General features: G+C 34.7%; 1 protein-coding gene across 1 annotated transcript in view; it reads left to right on the forward strand.

Annotated features, from left to right (window-relative positions):
- Positions 1–16529, forward strand: part of SMC1B (structural maintenance of chromosomes 1B) — an 85971-nt gene that overhangs the window by 53395 nt on the left and 16047 nt on the right. Inside the window, exons 13-17 of the mRNA XM_060166896.1 lie at positions 6488–6625; positions 6923–7039; positions 8476–8582; positions 14766–14907; positions 15769–15914. Of these exons, the coding sequence (XP_060022879.1) occupies positions 6488–6625; positions 6923–7039; positions 8476–8582; positions 14766–14907; positions 15769–15914 (650 nt within the window). The remainder of the gene's footprint in view (positions 1–6487; positions 6626–6922; positions 7040–8475; positions 8583–14765; positions 14908–15768; positions 15915–16529) is intronic.

Below are 16529 nucleotides of genomic sequence, written 5' to 3' on the forward strand. Positions count from 1 at the left end.
TAGAACAGACCTAATTATAATAAATGAATAGTGCTAAACTAACTCAGCAAAACCTGGGAACTAGAGATGGAGACAGAAGTAAATATATTCCAGAGGTCTTATCTGTGAGGAGATGAAGAAGTAAGAATATTCTAAAGATTGTATCTTGGTGGGACTAGAGTGTTTAAAAGTACACTAACACAGGAACAAATAACAAAAATAATGCATGAAAAGAATAAAAGATAAAAAGTAAGATGGAGGAAATAAAATTTTTGTTTATTAGTCATTACAGTAAACATGAGTGGATTTAAGTTTCCCATTAAAAGACCAAGATCATCATAGCTTAAAATAAGGCAAAACTCAGCTAAATGTCATTTGTAAGAAATTGTCTTAAAATTGAATGTTGAAAATTATGGGATGAACACCTGGCAAATGCAAACAAAAAAGAACAGGAGTGACAATATCAGACAATGTGAACTTTAAGGTTAAAAATCCTCACCTATAGTAAGCTTTCAATAAATACTTATTGAATGAATTGAATAAAGAAGGACATTATATATTAAAAAACAAGATTTCCATTTTAAACCTCTTTGCAGCACATAGTACCTAAATATTTAAAGCAAGGATAGTTAATAAAAATGAAATTATAGTGAAACATTTCACTGTATGTCTTTCAAAACTGGACAGATCTAGTAGACAAAAACAGTAACTTAGAGGAATTGGTAATACAATCAATAAGCTTAAATCCAGATTCTATTTCTAACACTTATTAGCAGTGTGACTCTGAGTAAGTTACTTAAATGCTTTTATGCTTTAATTTTCTCATCAATAATAATGGGGATAATAATAGTACCTATTTCATAGCATTGTTAAGAGGATTAAGTAGGTTAATGTAAACTTTACAAAACAATAAGTGCTCAATAAATGTGAGATATTATTTAAAATAACTATGAAACACTAAAAACTGATCATATGCTTGTCCACAATGGAAACTTCAATAGTTTTTTTAAAGTAGAGATTTTTATACGTCATCTTGATCATAATTTAATGAAATAGAAATAGTGACCAAAAAAATCTTTGTCTACATAAAAATTCAGAAACGTACTTGTAGATAGTTTGGGGATCAAACAAGTAATCAAGAAGAAAGTTACAAAATGTCTTGAAAATGGTGAATACAAAATCTTTGAGATACAGTAAAGCTACATCAAAAGGAAAATACCTTCATTATTAAAGAAGAAAGATGAAATATAAGGGAATTTATTACTTTAAGAAATTAGAACCACCACAAAATAAACAACAATAACGGAAATTTTTAAAGCTGCAATTAACTAAATAGAAAACTCCAAATAGAAAAGGGAAAAATGAATCTAAAGCTGGTTCTTTTGAAAGACTAATAAAATAGATAAACTCTTTGCAACTCCAATGAAGGGAAGAAAAGTTAGAAGTAATCATGTACAGATCAGGAATGAGAAAATTAAAATAATTTTAAGAGAATCTTACAAGCAAATAATTATATAGTAAAAAAAATTGAAAATCTGTAAGGATGATGTTCAGAAAAATATAAATTGCCAAGATCGACCAGAAAAAAAGTGGAACATTTGAAAAATGAGGCAGTGGCAGGCAGTGGTGTAGTTGGTTGGCCCAGTACCTATCCACAACCTTTTCCTTCCTTGCTTGCCTCTATTGTAGAATCATAAAAAACTAAAGCAACTTGATTTCCCAACTTTCCTTGTAGCTAGTGGTGGCCCTGTGGCAGTTTTGGAGATATAAATGGGAATGTTGGTATTATCTTTTGCATTTTCTTCTTCCTGACTGGAACGCATTCAAGAGGCTTGGAGATGCAGCAGCAGTTTGGCACCAAGAAATAGCAAGCTTGAGTATAAAAACCATTGTATTAAGAAGCTGAAAGTTGATGCCATTGTTGAGGAGCTGCATCACTGTAGACTGCTTTTGTGTGAGAAAAAAAAAAACAACACATTTTTTTAAGCCATGGTTAGTTGAATGATCTCTCATTGAAAAAAGACTCCAGGAATATAAAATAGTGCAGCAGCTATGGAAAACAGTGTGGTGGCTACTCAGGAAATTAAAAATAGAATTATTGTATGATCCAGCAATTCTGCTTCTGGGTATATACCCCCAGGAATTGAAAGCAGGGTCTGGAATAATACCTGTACACCCATGTTTTAACAGCATTATTCACAATAGCCAAAAAGTAGAAGCAACCCAAGTGTTCATCAGCAGATGAATGGATAAACAAAATATGGTCTCTACATATAATGGAATATTATTCAGCCTTAAAAAGGGAGGAAATTCTAACACATGCTACAAAATGGATGACTCTTGAAGATGTTAGCTATGTGAAATAAGCAAGTCACAAAAAGACAAATACTGTATGATTCTACTACTTATATGAGGTACCTAGAGTAGTCTCATTCATAGAGACAGAAAAGTAGAATGATGGTTGCCAGGGCCTGGGGGGTTAGAATGGGGAGTTGTTTCATGGGTCTAGTTTTAAGTTTTGCAAGGTGAAAAGAGTTCTGGAAATTGGTTGCACAGCAATGAAAATGTGCTTAAACACTATTGAACTGTACACTTTAAAATGATAAAGATGGTAAATTTTATGTATATTTTGCCACAATTAAAAAAGAAAAAGACTGGGACCAGATGGGTTTATAGCTCAGTTCTGTCTAATATAATTCTAATGTTACATAAGCCATTCTAGATCATAGAAAAAGATGGAAACTTCTCAGTTTATTTACTAAAGGTAGTATAACTTTTTTAAATATAAATTTATTATTTATTTATTACTTTTGGCTGCGTTGGGTCTTCATTGCTGCATGTGGGCCTTCTCTAGTTGCGGCGAGCGGGGGCTACTCTTCGCTTTGGTTGCGGTATGTGGGCTTCTCATTGCGGTGGCTTCTCTTGTTGTGGAACATGGACTCTAGGTGCGTAGCTGTGGCTCATGGGCTCAGTAGTTGTGGCTCGCAGGCTCTAGAGTGCACACTCAGTAGTTGTGGTGCATGGGCTTAGTTGCTCCACAGCATATGGGATCTTCCCGGATCAGGGCTTGAACCTGTGTCCCCCGCATTGGTCCGCAGATTCTTAACCACTGCACCACCAGGGAAGCCCCAGTATAACTTTAATATCAAATATTATAAAGATACTACAAAAAATAAAACTGAAGACTGGCTTCCCTTGTGAGTATAAATATATAATTTCTAAATTAAATATTACTATAGAGAATTTAGCAATGTAGTAAAAGAAAAATACATCTGCTGAATGGAATTTTTTCTAAGAATACATGGGTATTTCAGTATTAAGTGATCGATCAACATAATCCATTACATTAACAAATTAAAGGCAGGAGAAAAATCATATGATCATACATAAAAAGGCATTTGATAAAGTTCAGCAGCTAGTCCTAATTAAAATTCTAAGTAGAAGAGTAATTGGTAGCAATCACTTCAATAAAATAAAAAATAGCTCTTACCCAAAACTAACAGAAATAATTGCTAAATGGTAAAACATAAAAACTGTTTTAGTTAAAATCAGGAAGTAGAGATATGGGCTATCACTGTTATTATTTAACATGATCTTAGAAGTTATATTAAATATAGTCACAAAATGAAATAATTTGTATAAATTTTTGAAAAGAAGAGAAAAATTGACTCTGCTGATAATAAGACTGTAGTTTAAAAACTACTAGATTTAATAAGATAATGGAAGGGCTATATAAATAAACAAAACTGTGTAGTTTTTCTCTATACTATCAAAAAGCATCTAAAAAGGGAATAATAGGAATAGGAATTCCTGCTCACAATAGGAATAAAGATAAGTATAAAGGCACAGTAACTATTAGAAAAATAAATCTTATTGAAGGACAAAACAACTGAAAGGAAAGACATACTATATTCTTGGGTTAGAAGTCCTCCAATTAATATAACTTGAATGCAAGTTCAATTAAAATATTACCAAGAGGGCTTCCCTGGTGGCGCAGTGGTTGAGAATCTGCCTGCCAATGCAGGGGACACGGGTTCTATCCCTGGTCTGGGAGGATCCCACATGCCGCGGAGCAACTAGGCCCATGAGCCACAATTTCTGAGCCTGTGTGTCTGGAGCCTGTGCTCCGCAACAAGAGAGGCCGCGATAGTGAGAGGCCCGCGCACCGCGATGAAGAGTGGCCCCCGCTTGCTGCAAGTAGAGAAAGCCCTCGCACAGAAACGAGACCCAACATAGCCATAAATTAATTTTTTTAAAAAAAGGAGAACAAACCACTCAAAAGTCATAAGGAGAGTGTGCTTCCTTTAAAAAAAAAAAAAATATATATATATATATATATTACCAAGAGGGGGGACTTCCCTGGTGGTGCAGTGGTTAAGAATCCGCCTGACAGGGCAGGGGACACAGGATCAATCCCTGGTCCGGGAAAATCCCACACGCTGCAGAGCAACTAAGCCAGTGAGCCACAACTACAGAGCCCACGTGCTGCAACTACTGAAGCCCACGTGCCTAAAGCCTGTGCTCTGCAACAAGAGAAGCCACCGCAATAAGAAGCCCTCACACCGCAACGAAGTGTAGCCCCTGCTTGCCGCAACTAGAGAAAGCCCAGGCATAGCAACGAAGACCCAACGCGGCCAAAAATCAATAAGTAAATAAATTTTAAAAATTTTAAAAATTACCAAGAGGACTTCCCTGGCCTGCCAATGCAGGGGACACGGGTTCGATCCTTGGTCCAGGAAGATCCACATGCCGCAGAGCAGCTAAGCCCGTGCGCCACAACTGCTGAGCCTGCGCTCTAGAGCCCGTGCTCCGCAACAAGAGAAGCCACCGCAATGAGAAGCCTGCACACCGCAACAAAGAGTAGCCCCTGCTCGCGCAACTAGAGAAAAGCCCACGCAGCACCAAAGACAAAATGCAGTTAAAAAAAATAAAAGATATATATATATATATATATATATAAAACCAAGAATTTTTTATTTGATAAAATGATCCTCTAATTCTTACAAAGGAAGAATTTCCTGAGACTAGTCAAAAAATAGGTATAACAAAAGAGAGTGTGGTAGAACTTGTGGTAGTATTCTGTATGTTACCAGCATACAGAATACTATGAAAAGCCATTGTAACCAAGCTGAGGTAGTATTGGCATAGGAATGGGCAGATTAATGAAAAAGAATAAGGACTTCAGGAATAGGGCCCAGTATATGTGATAATTTAATATACAACTAAAATGATGTTTTAGTTTGGTGGGAAAAGGTTAGATTATTTAGTAAATGGTATTGGCACATCTAGGGAAAGTAATTTTGTGCCCCATAATACGACATATAAAAATAAATTCCAGATAGATTGAAAACTTGAATTAAAAAATATTTTAAATGAGGATACATTTTTTTAAAGTTTAAAATGAAGACTGTAGGTTCTGAAGTATCAGAGAACTCTATAAATGACTTGAAAAAGACATGATAGAAACATCTGGGCAAAGGATAAGAGTAGTCAGTTCATAGAAGAAATCCATATGGCTAGTAAACATGAAAAAATGCTCAATATAGAATATAGTACTCGGGAACACAAATTAAATTAGTGTTACTTCAGACATATCAGTAAGACTTGGGGAAAATGTATATGCTGGTAGAGTTGTAAAGAAACACATACTCATAACGTTATTTATAGAAATGTGAATTGTAGCCTTTGGGAAAGCAGTTGGTACCAGCTAGTATAATAAAAACATGAATACCTTTGACCCATTAAGCTCACTCTGGGGAATCTATTGCATGGAAATAAAAACACCAATATTTAAGGGTATACATACAAGTATGTTATTGCAGCACTGTTTGTGTTGGCAAAAACCTGGAAACCAAGTGAATGCCCATCATTACGAGAAGAGTTAAATAATTTTGTTACAGTCACACTGTGGAATAATACACAGCCATTAAAAGACTGAAGTTAGAGCTTTATCAGTTGACCTTTGTGAGTAACTGAATGAGAAAAGCAGGAGGCAGAAAAGCATGTTTAATGTGATTCCAAATTTGTAAAACAAGACTGAAAAAAACAACATATATAGGTGAGTATGTATATACATGTTTTCATATACGGACTTGGAGTAAAAACACAGAAGAACATATACTAGCAAGTTAATTTGGTTGAGTAATAGGGTGGGTGAAGGGAGAAGGAAATGGATGAGGCAAGACAAGGATGCACTAAAAACAAGGCAACACATATCATATGATCTCATTTATGCCATTTTTGTGCCTTGGGTGGAACATGCACTCCCCATTCCTCATCTTCATGCCCATTTCCTGTTAGGAAGATAGTTAGGTTTTTGAGGATGTTGTATGGCATCTTGGTTACTCCAGATGACTTATGTACTTAATTGCCCAGTATCAGAAGAAGGGCAGGTGGAGTGTGGATGCGGTTATATGTAAAAAGCAGTGAATTATGTCATATGAAAGCACTGTGAAAAGTAAAAGTGTTGTCTGTTATAAAATATTTTTATATTTCCCTTCCTTTTTAGGATTTAATGAAGACACTTCGCAAGGAAGCAGATTTGAAACAAATACAGACTCTAGTACAAGGAACTCATACACGACTCAAATATTCGCAAAGTGAACTAGAAATAATTAAAAAGAAGCACCTTGCTGCTTTTTACCAGGTAACATAGACTTACATAAAATTTGATGGAAATTAGAACCAGGACATAGAATTTCAGGAATTACATTTATAAAGCACCATGTAGTTTTTATAGTTTTCCCCATGATTGAGGTATATTATAGTTCTTTAAGTTACTTTATTTTTATGGTTGTTAATGTTGTTATCCAGTTGTACCTGAATTTACCTTATCTCACAGATTCTCTTTTTATTCTGAAAGATACCTATCATGTTTTTGGCTTCACTATATAAAGCTAAAATGGCCATGTTAAAAAGACATTTTTTTCTCTTTTGTAATCAGGAACAATCTCAGCTACAAAGTGAACTGCTAAATATTGAGTCTCAATGTACTATGTTGAGTGAAGGAATCAAACAACGGCAACGAAGAATTGAGGAATTTGAAGGAAAGATACATAAGGTCATGAATGATATATTATTACTAAATGGCATGTGGAATATAGTTCTAGACCAGATACCAAATTTAGGGCTTCTTCAATATGTGCTAAAGCAAAGTTTGATAAATGCTAAGTTCTATTGGTTTGCCAAATTAATTTCCTTGTGTTTTTTTTGAGAACCACTATTGCTAATCTCAAGAGAAAATGACTAGTATACATGGTTATTCTCTTCAGCTCTCCAGCCTCTCCTTGTCCATTGTAAAATTTGCAGCCACTTTCTTTCTCTCACTGCCCTTAACACCAAGAAGGAAAGAACTTTGTCATTTGTGTCATCTTTTAAGGTTGTGTATTTACTCAGTAATTTTTTCTTGAACATTTATTATATGCCAGGCACAGTTGCTTGGGGCACCAAAGATATGATCATCTATCCTCTGCTTCTAAAGTGACAGACACTTTCTGGTTTAATTCATTCCGCTGTTGCTTATCTCTAATCCTTAAAAAGTTGTTTGTCACACCATTGCTCAATAACTTTCACCCATTGCCTCTGGTTCTGCCTTTTACCACATGATTTGAAACTACACTTATGTTGCCCCTTAATTATCTCTTTTCCAGGTTAAATACCCCTAATTCCCTAGTTATTTACATTTACTATGGATCTAAGACCAATTCTGGTAACCAGCCTTTGGGTACTCTGTTATTTGTCAATGCCCAGAACAAAAAATAATGTAAAAATACTATCTGACCAGTTCAGAGTACCCTGGAACTCTGCACATAGAACTATAACTTTCCATGGCTTGGATTATCTACTTATACAATTTATAGCTTACTGTTGGGTCAGTCATATCACTTTCATATTTAATTTATATTAAACTGAAATCTGAAAGTTTTTTAACATGTCCTGTTGTTAAAACAAGTCTCTCTTATCCTATAATAGTACATAAATGCAGGGCTTTAAAAATATTAATGTTAAACGTTATTTTGTTAGATATGGCTCATTCTAGTTGTTCCAAGTGTTTTGAGTCTTAATTCTATGCTTCAGTCCTCTTGGTTTTATACTGCTTAAGACTCAAATATACTCAAATATAAAGAGTATTACTCAAATATAAAGTATTACTCAAATATAAAGAATATTTTATGTATTTATGTAGCATGTTATATTTTGGTGAATGAAATACTTCCGATTTTGTATTAAACACTTCGTAGGGGCAAAACACTTAAAAGGCCAGCTATGAGCTTTCTTACTTAGTTTTCAGAATAAGAAATTTGAAAATAGGTAAGCGTAGTTTATGGAGTTAAAGAAAGAGAAAGCACTGACTTTTCAGAGTACAGTGATGCTTGTTGGGATTAGTCTTTGGCCTAATCCAGGAAAATCTTGGTGGGAAAAACGTAGATTTAAGCATTGTCTATGTATTTTCTTAAAATTAATTATTAAACCACTTGGTTTAAAATAATTTAAAAGGTTGAAGATGATATTTTTCAACACTTCTGTGAAGAAATTGGTGTAGAAAACATTCGTGAATATGAGAACAGACATGTTAAACAGCAACAAGAAATTGATCAAAAAAGGTATTTTTATTAAAAGATGTTGGTAAGCAGTTACTCTTATATAAATGTAACTATTATTTCATAATTTAAAGGAATTTGCCAGAGGTAGTCTTCATTTCAGTTTGTCAAGAAATAGCTAGTAATCATTCCTATTTTAATAAAGAGATCTAATTCTTTTATTCCACAATTTTTTAAAGAGAGAAAGCACAAATATACAAAATAAGAGAATGGGGAAATAATTACACAGTGGTTATTAAGATTTATTTAGTTTTCTGTAAATATCTGTATATGGATGAAATTGTGTAGCCTTTCTATAAACAAACTACCAGGGAGACAATAGATTAGGTGAAAATATCCCAATTATAGTAGAGAGGAAAAAGGTAAAATACTTACTACTTATAAATAAACTAAGATGTGAAAGCAATATATAAAGAAACCTTCAAACAAGACTGAGAATTATATACAGAAATGTGAATTAAAAGGAAAGGCAAACTAGTTCTTTCATAGGAAGACTCAATGTTGTAAAGAAGTTGGTATTCCCTAATTTAATCTATAGTGTACTTTAAATATCATCTCAATACATGTATGGACAAGATTTTTTTTAACTGGATAAGGTGATTCTAGAGTTCACATTCAGAACTAGTTAAGAAAAATATGAAAAAGGTAATGAGAAAGGACTAGAACTCCCAGATTTTAAAACATAGTATAAAGCTATCTTAATTAAATCTTGAGGTACTGGCTCACAGAGTCCAGAAATATACTCAGATCTATAAGGGAAATTTGATTTAAAATAAAGGTGCATTTCATCAGTGGAGAAAAGATACACTTTTCAGTAACTCAGTTGGAATACATTTGTTAGCATCCTGGAAAAAAACCTGCTTGGATCCCTACATCATTCCTTAGACTCAGATTTAATTCCAGCTGAATCAAATATTTTAATGTAAATAAAATGAAAGCATAAAAATATTACTAGAATAAGTCATAAGAAAATTTTAAAAAATAATCTCAGATTAGGGAAGATCTTTCAGTATGACAGACCCCAGAAGCCATAAAAGAAAAGATTGATAAACTGCAAATGTATAGAAATTTAAAAACAATTTTTGCATGGCAAAAGCATCTTGAAGAAAATGAGAAGACAAATGACAATAAGGGGGAAAATATACATACACATACATGTTTATATGTTCCTTTCCAATTAGTATGCCTTCTATTTTCTTGTCTTATTGCACTAGCAAGGCCCTCCAGTACAGTACTGAATAAAAGTGGTGAGAGTGGACATCCTGCCTTATTCCCAGTCTTAGGGGCAAAGCATTAAGTCTTTAACGTTTAGGTATGATATTAACTTTAAGGTGCCCTTTAGCAGATTGAGGATGTTCCCTTCTGTTTCTAGTTTGCTGAAATTTTTTATCGTGAATGAGTGTTGAATTTTGTCAAATACTTTTTCTGCTATCTTTTGGGATAATTGTATGGTTGGGTTTTATTTTGGGGGGGTAGCTTATTAATATGGTGAATTACACTGATTGATTTTAGAATGTTAAACCAACTTAGCATACCTTGGGTGAAGCCCACTGGGTCATGCCGTAGTATCCTTTTCAAATATTTTGGATTGATTTGCTAAAATTTTGTTAAGGATTTTTGTATCTATATTCGTGAGAGTATTGCCCTATAGTTTTCTTTTCTTGCGATGTCTTTGTCACATTTTTGTATCAGGGTAATGCCAGACTCATAAAATGGAGTTTTCTCATGGAGAGTTTTCTCATGGAGAGTTTTTATATTATTTCTTTCCTAAAAGTTTGGTAAATTTTTCAAGTGAAGCCACTTGGGCTACCCACCTTTCTTTATGGGAGATTTTTAAATTACAAAATCAGTTTCCTTATTAGATACAGGGCTATTCAGGATATCTTTTTTCTTGAGTGAGTTTTGGTAGTTTGTGTGTTGGAAGGAATATTTGTGCATTTCATGTGAGTTATCACATTTATTAACAAAGTTATTAATATTTCCTTTTTATTCTTTTCAATTTATGTAGGATCTGTACTGATGTGCCTTCTTTCATTCCTGATATTGCTAGTTTGTCTTGTCTTTTTTCTTCTTGATGTCTAGCTAGAGGTCCTTTGGATCCTTGGATCCTTTCTAAGACCAGCTCTTGGCTTCATTGGTTTTCTCTATGGTTTATCTGTTTCTGCGTTGTTGATTTCTGTTCTTAACTACATTGTTTCCTTCCTTCTACTTATTTTGGGTTTAATTTACTCTTCTTTTTCTTGCTTTTTAAGGTAGAAGCTTGCTTTATTTATTTTACACTTTTCTTCTTTTCATGTAAGCTGTTTATTTCCCTCTAAGTACCGCTTAAGCTGCATCCCACTGCTTCTGGTATGTTTTATTTCATTTTCATTCCATTCAAGGTATTTTCTAATATCCTTTGTGATTTCTTTCTGTGACCTATGGGGTGTTTAGAAGCGTTATTTAATTTAACAGAAAGTGTTGTGGTGGGGAGAGGGTTTAGATATGTTTCTGGTACTGATTTTTATTTTAATAATTCCATTGTGGTAAGGAATATATTTTGCATTATTTAAATCCTTTTAAATTGATTGATACTTATTTGATAGCATGGCATGTATTGTATCTTAGTAAATGTTCCATGTACACTTGAAATGAATATGCATTGTGCTTTTGGGTGGAGTGTTTTCTGAGTGGCGCTTAGGTCAAGTTGATTGGTGTTGCTAGGTCTTCTGTGTACTTACTGATTCTCTGTCTAGTTGGTCTAGCATTTCCTAAGAGAGGAGTGTTGAAATTTCTAAGTACTTTTGGATCTCTCATTCTCTTCTTCCAGTTCTGTCAGTTAAACTTCATGTATTTTAAAACCTTGTGATTAGGTGCATATATATTTGGGATCATTATGTCTTTTTGCTGAATTAATCCCTTTATCTTTATAAAATGCCCCTTTTTATCCCTGTCATATTCCTTGTTCTGTAGTCTGCTTGAACTTCAATATAGTTTCTTGCTAAGGAGTTCTGCCAATCAATCATAAAAATACAACTGGAACTCTGATTGAGATTGCTTTGGATTTATAGATTTATTTGGGGAGATCATCTTCAAAATATTAAGTCCTCTCATCTAAGAACATAGAATATATCTTCATTTATTCTAATCATCTCTATCCTTTATTAAAATTTTAAAGTTTTTTCCATAAAGATCTTGTGTGTTCTTAATTTCTAGATATTTTGTAGTTTTTTTCCTCTTATGACTAGTATCTATTTTTATGATATTTTCCTAGTTGCCTTCTACTGGTTTAGAAAAATGGTATCAAATTTTAAATTATCTAACATCTGATAACTTTGCTAATGCCTCTTATTACTTACAGTAGCTTATCCATTATGTATCCCAGGTATTAAGTTTGAGGTGCCTGTGACATCCAATTGAAGGTGTAGTAGAGTAGACAGTTGAACATACAAGTTAGGAATTCATGGGAGAGGTCCAGACTGGAAATATAAATTTGGGGATTGTCAGTATACAGATGGTACTCAAAGTCATGTGACTGGATAAGATCACCAAGGGAATGAATGTAGATAGAAGAGAGAAGAGATCCTAGGCTATGTAAGCAAGTTAAGGAGTTAAGAAGGAACTATTAAAGGAGCAGCCAGTGAGGGGAGACGAAAGCCAAAGTGGTATCCTGGAGCCAAGTGAAGAAGTGTTCCACTCGTACACAGCCTGTGCGTCTGCCTTCTGCAGTAGAAATAAACCCCTGAAGGGTTTGTTCTTAACCACTCGTACAAGCAGCATGGTCAGTGATTAAGAGCAGAGATTCTTTGGCCCTTGCCTGAGTGTGTCATGCCTGGCTCCAGCACTTCCTAAGTGGGTAGCCTTGGGCAAGATACTTAACTCTCTGTGCCTTGGTCTCCCCAACTGTTAAATAGGGATAGTGGTATTACCAACTTCAGAGAGTCATATAACTTAAGTGAGTTAATTCATGTAAAAGCATTTATAACGGTGTCTGGCATATAGTAACCTCTCATTAAATATGACTCTTTGTTTTTATCATTATTGTTGTTGCCTTTGTATTACTAGTATTTAGCACAGTATCTGATACAATTAGTGCTTTAAAATGTTTCTTAAATGAATGATTATATTAGCAGGCTATGTGAGGGAGAGTGGGTGGAGAAAGTATGAGCTACAGTTGATATTGAAATTCTTCTTTTTAGAGATACGGCTTTTTTATTGAGTTATAGTTGATGTACAGTATTATATGTTATAGGTATATAATATAGTGATTCATAATTTTTAAAGGTTATACTCCATTTGTAGTTTTTATAAAATATTGGCTATATTCCCTGTGTTATACAATATATCCTTGTAGCTTATTTTATAACTACTAATTTGCACCTCTCAGTCCCCTCCCCCTATATTGCTCCTCCCCCCTTTCCTCTCCCCACTGGTAACTACTAGTTTCTTCTCTATATCTATGAGTCTGCTTCTTTTTTGTTATATTCACTAGTTTGTTGTATTTTTTAGATTCCACATATAAGTGATATTATACACTATTTGTCTTTTTCTGTCTGACTTATTTCACTTAGCATAATACCCTCCAAGTCCATCCATGTTGCTGCAAATGGCAAAATTTTGTTCTGTTTTATGGCTGAGTAATATTCCATTGTATATATAAACCACATCTTCTTTATCCATTCATTTGTTGATGGACATTTCGTTTGCTTCCATATCTTGGCAATTGTAAATAATGCTGCTATGAACACTGGGGTGCATGTATCTTTTCGAATTAGAGTTTTTGTTTTTTCAGATTTATACCCAGAAGTGGAATTGCTGGGTTATATGGTAGTTCTATTTTTAGTTCTTTTTTTGAGAAATCTCCATATTATTTTCCACCATGGCTACACCAATTTACATTCCCACCAACAGTGTACAAGGGTTCCCTTTTCTCCACATCCTTGCCAACATTTGCTATTTGTGTTCTTTTTAATGATAGCCGTTCTGACAGGTGTGAGGTGATATCTCATTGTGGGTTTGATTTGCATTGCCCTGTTGATTAGCAGTGTTGCGCATCTTTTCATGTATTTGTTGGCCACCTGCATTTCCTCTTTGGAAAAATGTCTATTCAGAACTTCTGCCAATTTTTTAATCTTGTTGTTTGTTTGATGTTGAGTTGTATGAGCTGTTTGGATGTTTTGGATATTAACCCCTTATCAGCCATATCATTTGCAGATATTTTCTCACATTCAGTAGGTTGTCTTTTCCTTTTGTCAGTGGTTTCCTTTGCTGTGCGAAAGCTTTCAAGTTTAACTAGGTCCCATTTGTTTATTTTTGCTTTTCTTCCCTTTGCTTTAGGAGACAGATCCAAAAAATATTGCTACAATTTATGTCAAAGAGTGTTCTGCCTATGTTTTTCTCTAGGAGTTTTATGGTTTCTGGTCTTACATTTAGGCCTTTAATCCATTTTGAGTTTATTTTTGTATATAGTGTTAGAGAATGTTCTAATTTCATTCTTTTACATGTAGCTGTCCAGTTTTCCCAGCATCGCTTGTTGAAGAGACTGTCTTTTTGATGCTGGAATTCTTTGTGGGGACTTTATGAAGCTAGCAAAGTAGGAAAGTACATCAGGAAGGAACATGTTCTTAAATTCCCAAGTTTGGAGTTTGTGAATGAATAGCTATTTGAAAAGACTGATTGGCTAATTAAATAAGAATAAACATATGAATTGTTACTTAAAGAGAAAGATAAGGGAAGGAAACTATAGATTTTAAAGGATTTAAGAAACATATTCATATGCAGTGTATGAATCCTGATGCAGTTTTTTTTTAATTAATGAGACCCAGGAAATTTGGCAGTGATAGCATTTTGATATTAAAGATGTTATTATCATTTCTACCTATAGTAGTTTATGGTTATGTATTAAAAATCACTTCACTTTTGGAGATACATGTTAAAATATTTATAGATGAAATTATAAGATGTCTGAAATTTGCTTTAGATAATCCAGTGGTGGGAAGGAGTGATGAGTGGGATTATAGATAAAACAAGATTGACCATGAACTGATACTTATTAGAGTTGGGTGATAGCTATATGGGAATTCATTATAGTATTCCCTTTATGTTTGTATTTGTTTGAAATTTTCCATAATAAAAACTAAAAAAGAGTTTAAAAAATAATTGAAGGACTCTGTTTACCACTTGTAATGCTTGACTTTATTATACTAGATTAGAATTTGAGAAACAAAATACTCGGCTTAATGTTCAACTTGAATATAGTCGCAATCAGCTGAAGAAAAAACTGAATAAGATTAACACATTAAAAGAAACTATCCAGAAAGGTAGAGAAGACATCGATAACCTAAAGAAGGTAATTAATGATGGGTGGCTGAAGTCATTGAAATGATCACTTTCTTCCATGATTAAACATTTGTTGAGTTCCTGAAAAATTCTAATAGTGATAGAAGGTGGGGGCAGGGTACACATTTGAGAAATACTTGAAGTACAGTCCACACAGCTTCATGAATTATTAGATATTGGGAGGGGTGTGACATGGTGAGTCCTGAATTCTAACTTGGTGGATAGGAGGAGAGATTAAGGAGAGAAAATTCTGGACCTGTGGAGCATGACTTCCCTGTGTGACATCTAAATAGCAATTTCCAGCAGGTAGTTAGAGAGGACATAGATAACAGAAGTCTAGGCCGGTTTAGGGGAGTAAATTGAATCCGTATGTGAGTGGGTGAGGCTCCAACCAGAGAGGAAGGCAGTGAAGAGCAGTGGGGCGAGGATGGAGTTCTGGAAGGAGAGGCCACATAGGTTATGAAGAGGCCAGAAGGGGTGGTGTTACAGAAGCCCCAGAGAGGGAGGGAGAAGGAAGTGAGGAAAGTTGTCGAAAAGGTAAAGTCTGGAAAATGGCAATTTCAAGAGGTCAGAATCTGGAAAATTGCCAATTAAGAGGTCATGGTAGCAAGGACATTTTCACTGACAGTGGAAACAGAAGTCAGACGGCAGCAAGCTGAGAAATGACTCCGAAGTGAAAGAGAAAGGTAGGTAGTGATTACCCGGAAGTGTAAACAAGGGTGGGTCACGTTCTGTGGTAGAGGTTCAGGCAGCCTACAGGATAGGGGTTTACCTTGGAATGGCTGGTTTTGTTGTATTAATAATAAAATGATCTATTGACCTTATTAATGTGGAAGATGGTAAATCTACAATGTAAATCATCTCCATTCAGGCTGAAGAAAATTGTCTGAAAATTGTGGATGAACTCATGGAGAAACGGCAGCAACTTAAGGACACAGTTGTCACTCAGATTACCAACACTGAGAAAGTCCAAGCTCAAATTGAAGAGGAACGGAAGAAGTTTTTGGCAGTTGATAGGTGACTAAGAAGTTTATCAGAGTTTAAAAGATGTTTACCATCAATTTGAATTTTATTATAGGAAGTCTTATTATTTGAATATACACCCTTTGTTGCTTTTGGTCCCACATCACACCTATCAAGCATTGCAGTTTGGGGAAAACCAAGAGAGGTGGTTAGTTGTTTAGAGTGAATAGTTCCTTTTGGTGGGTGAAAACATGGACCTATATAAAGAGTTCCTTTCCCTAAATCCCCTTGACACCAGTACCTTCCTGTTGGGGAGTCTCCTGCTAGTCTGTCTGTGTGACAAAGCATAGCAGGTGAGGCGCAGAATCTAGAACTACGCTGCATGGTTCCATGCCCCAGTTTTGCCGCTTATTTACTGTGCCTTCGTTTTCTCATCGGTAAAATGGGGATAATAATAGTGCCTACCTCATAGAATAGTTGTAAGGATTAAATAAGTGAGCGTTCATATGGTACTTAGAACAGTACCTGTTACACAATAAGCAGGTATGTTTGCCATGATGATGACCAATAACACTTTGAGTCAGCTGGCTTGTTGCACCACAGTGACATCTGCTTTCCTGTGTGACTGACACAAACATAAGTGATCAGATGAAATGAGCTCTGTTTTTG

Source organism: Lagenorhynchus albirostris, chromosome 11 (assembly GCF_949774975.1).
Source record: "Lagenorhynchus albirostris chromosome 11, mLagAlb1.1, whole genome shotgun sequence".
Taxonomy (NCBI): domain Eukaryota; kingdom Metazoa; phylum Chordata; class Mammalia; order Artiodactyla; family Delphinidae; genus Lagenorhynchus; species Lagenorhynchus albirostris.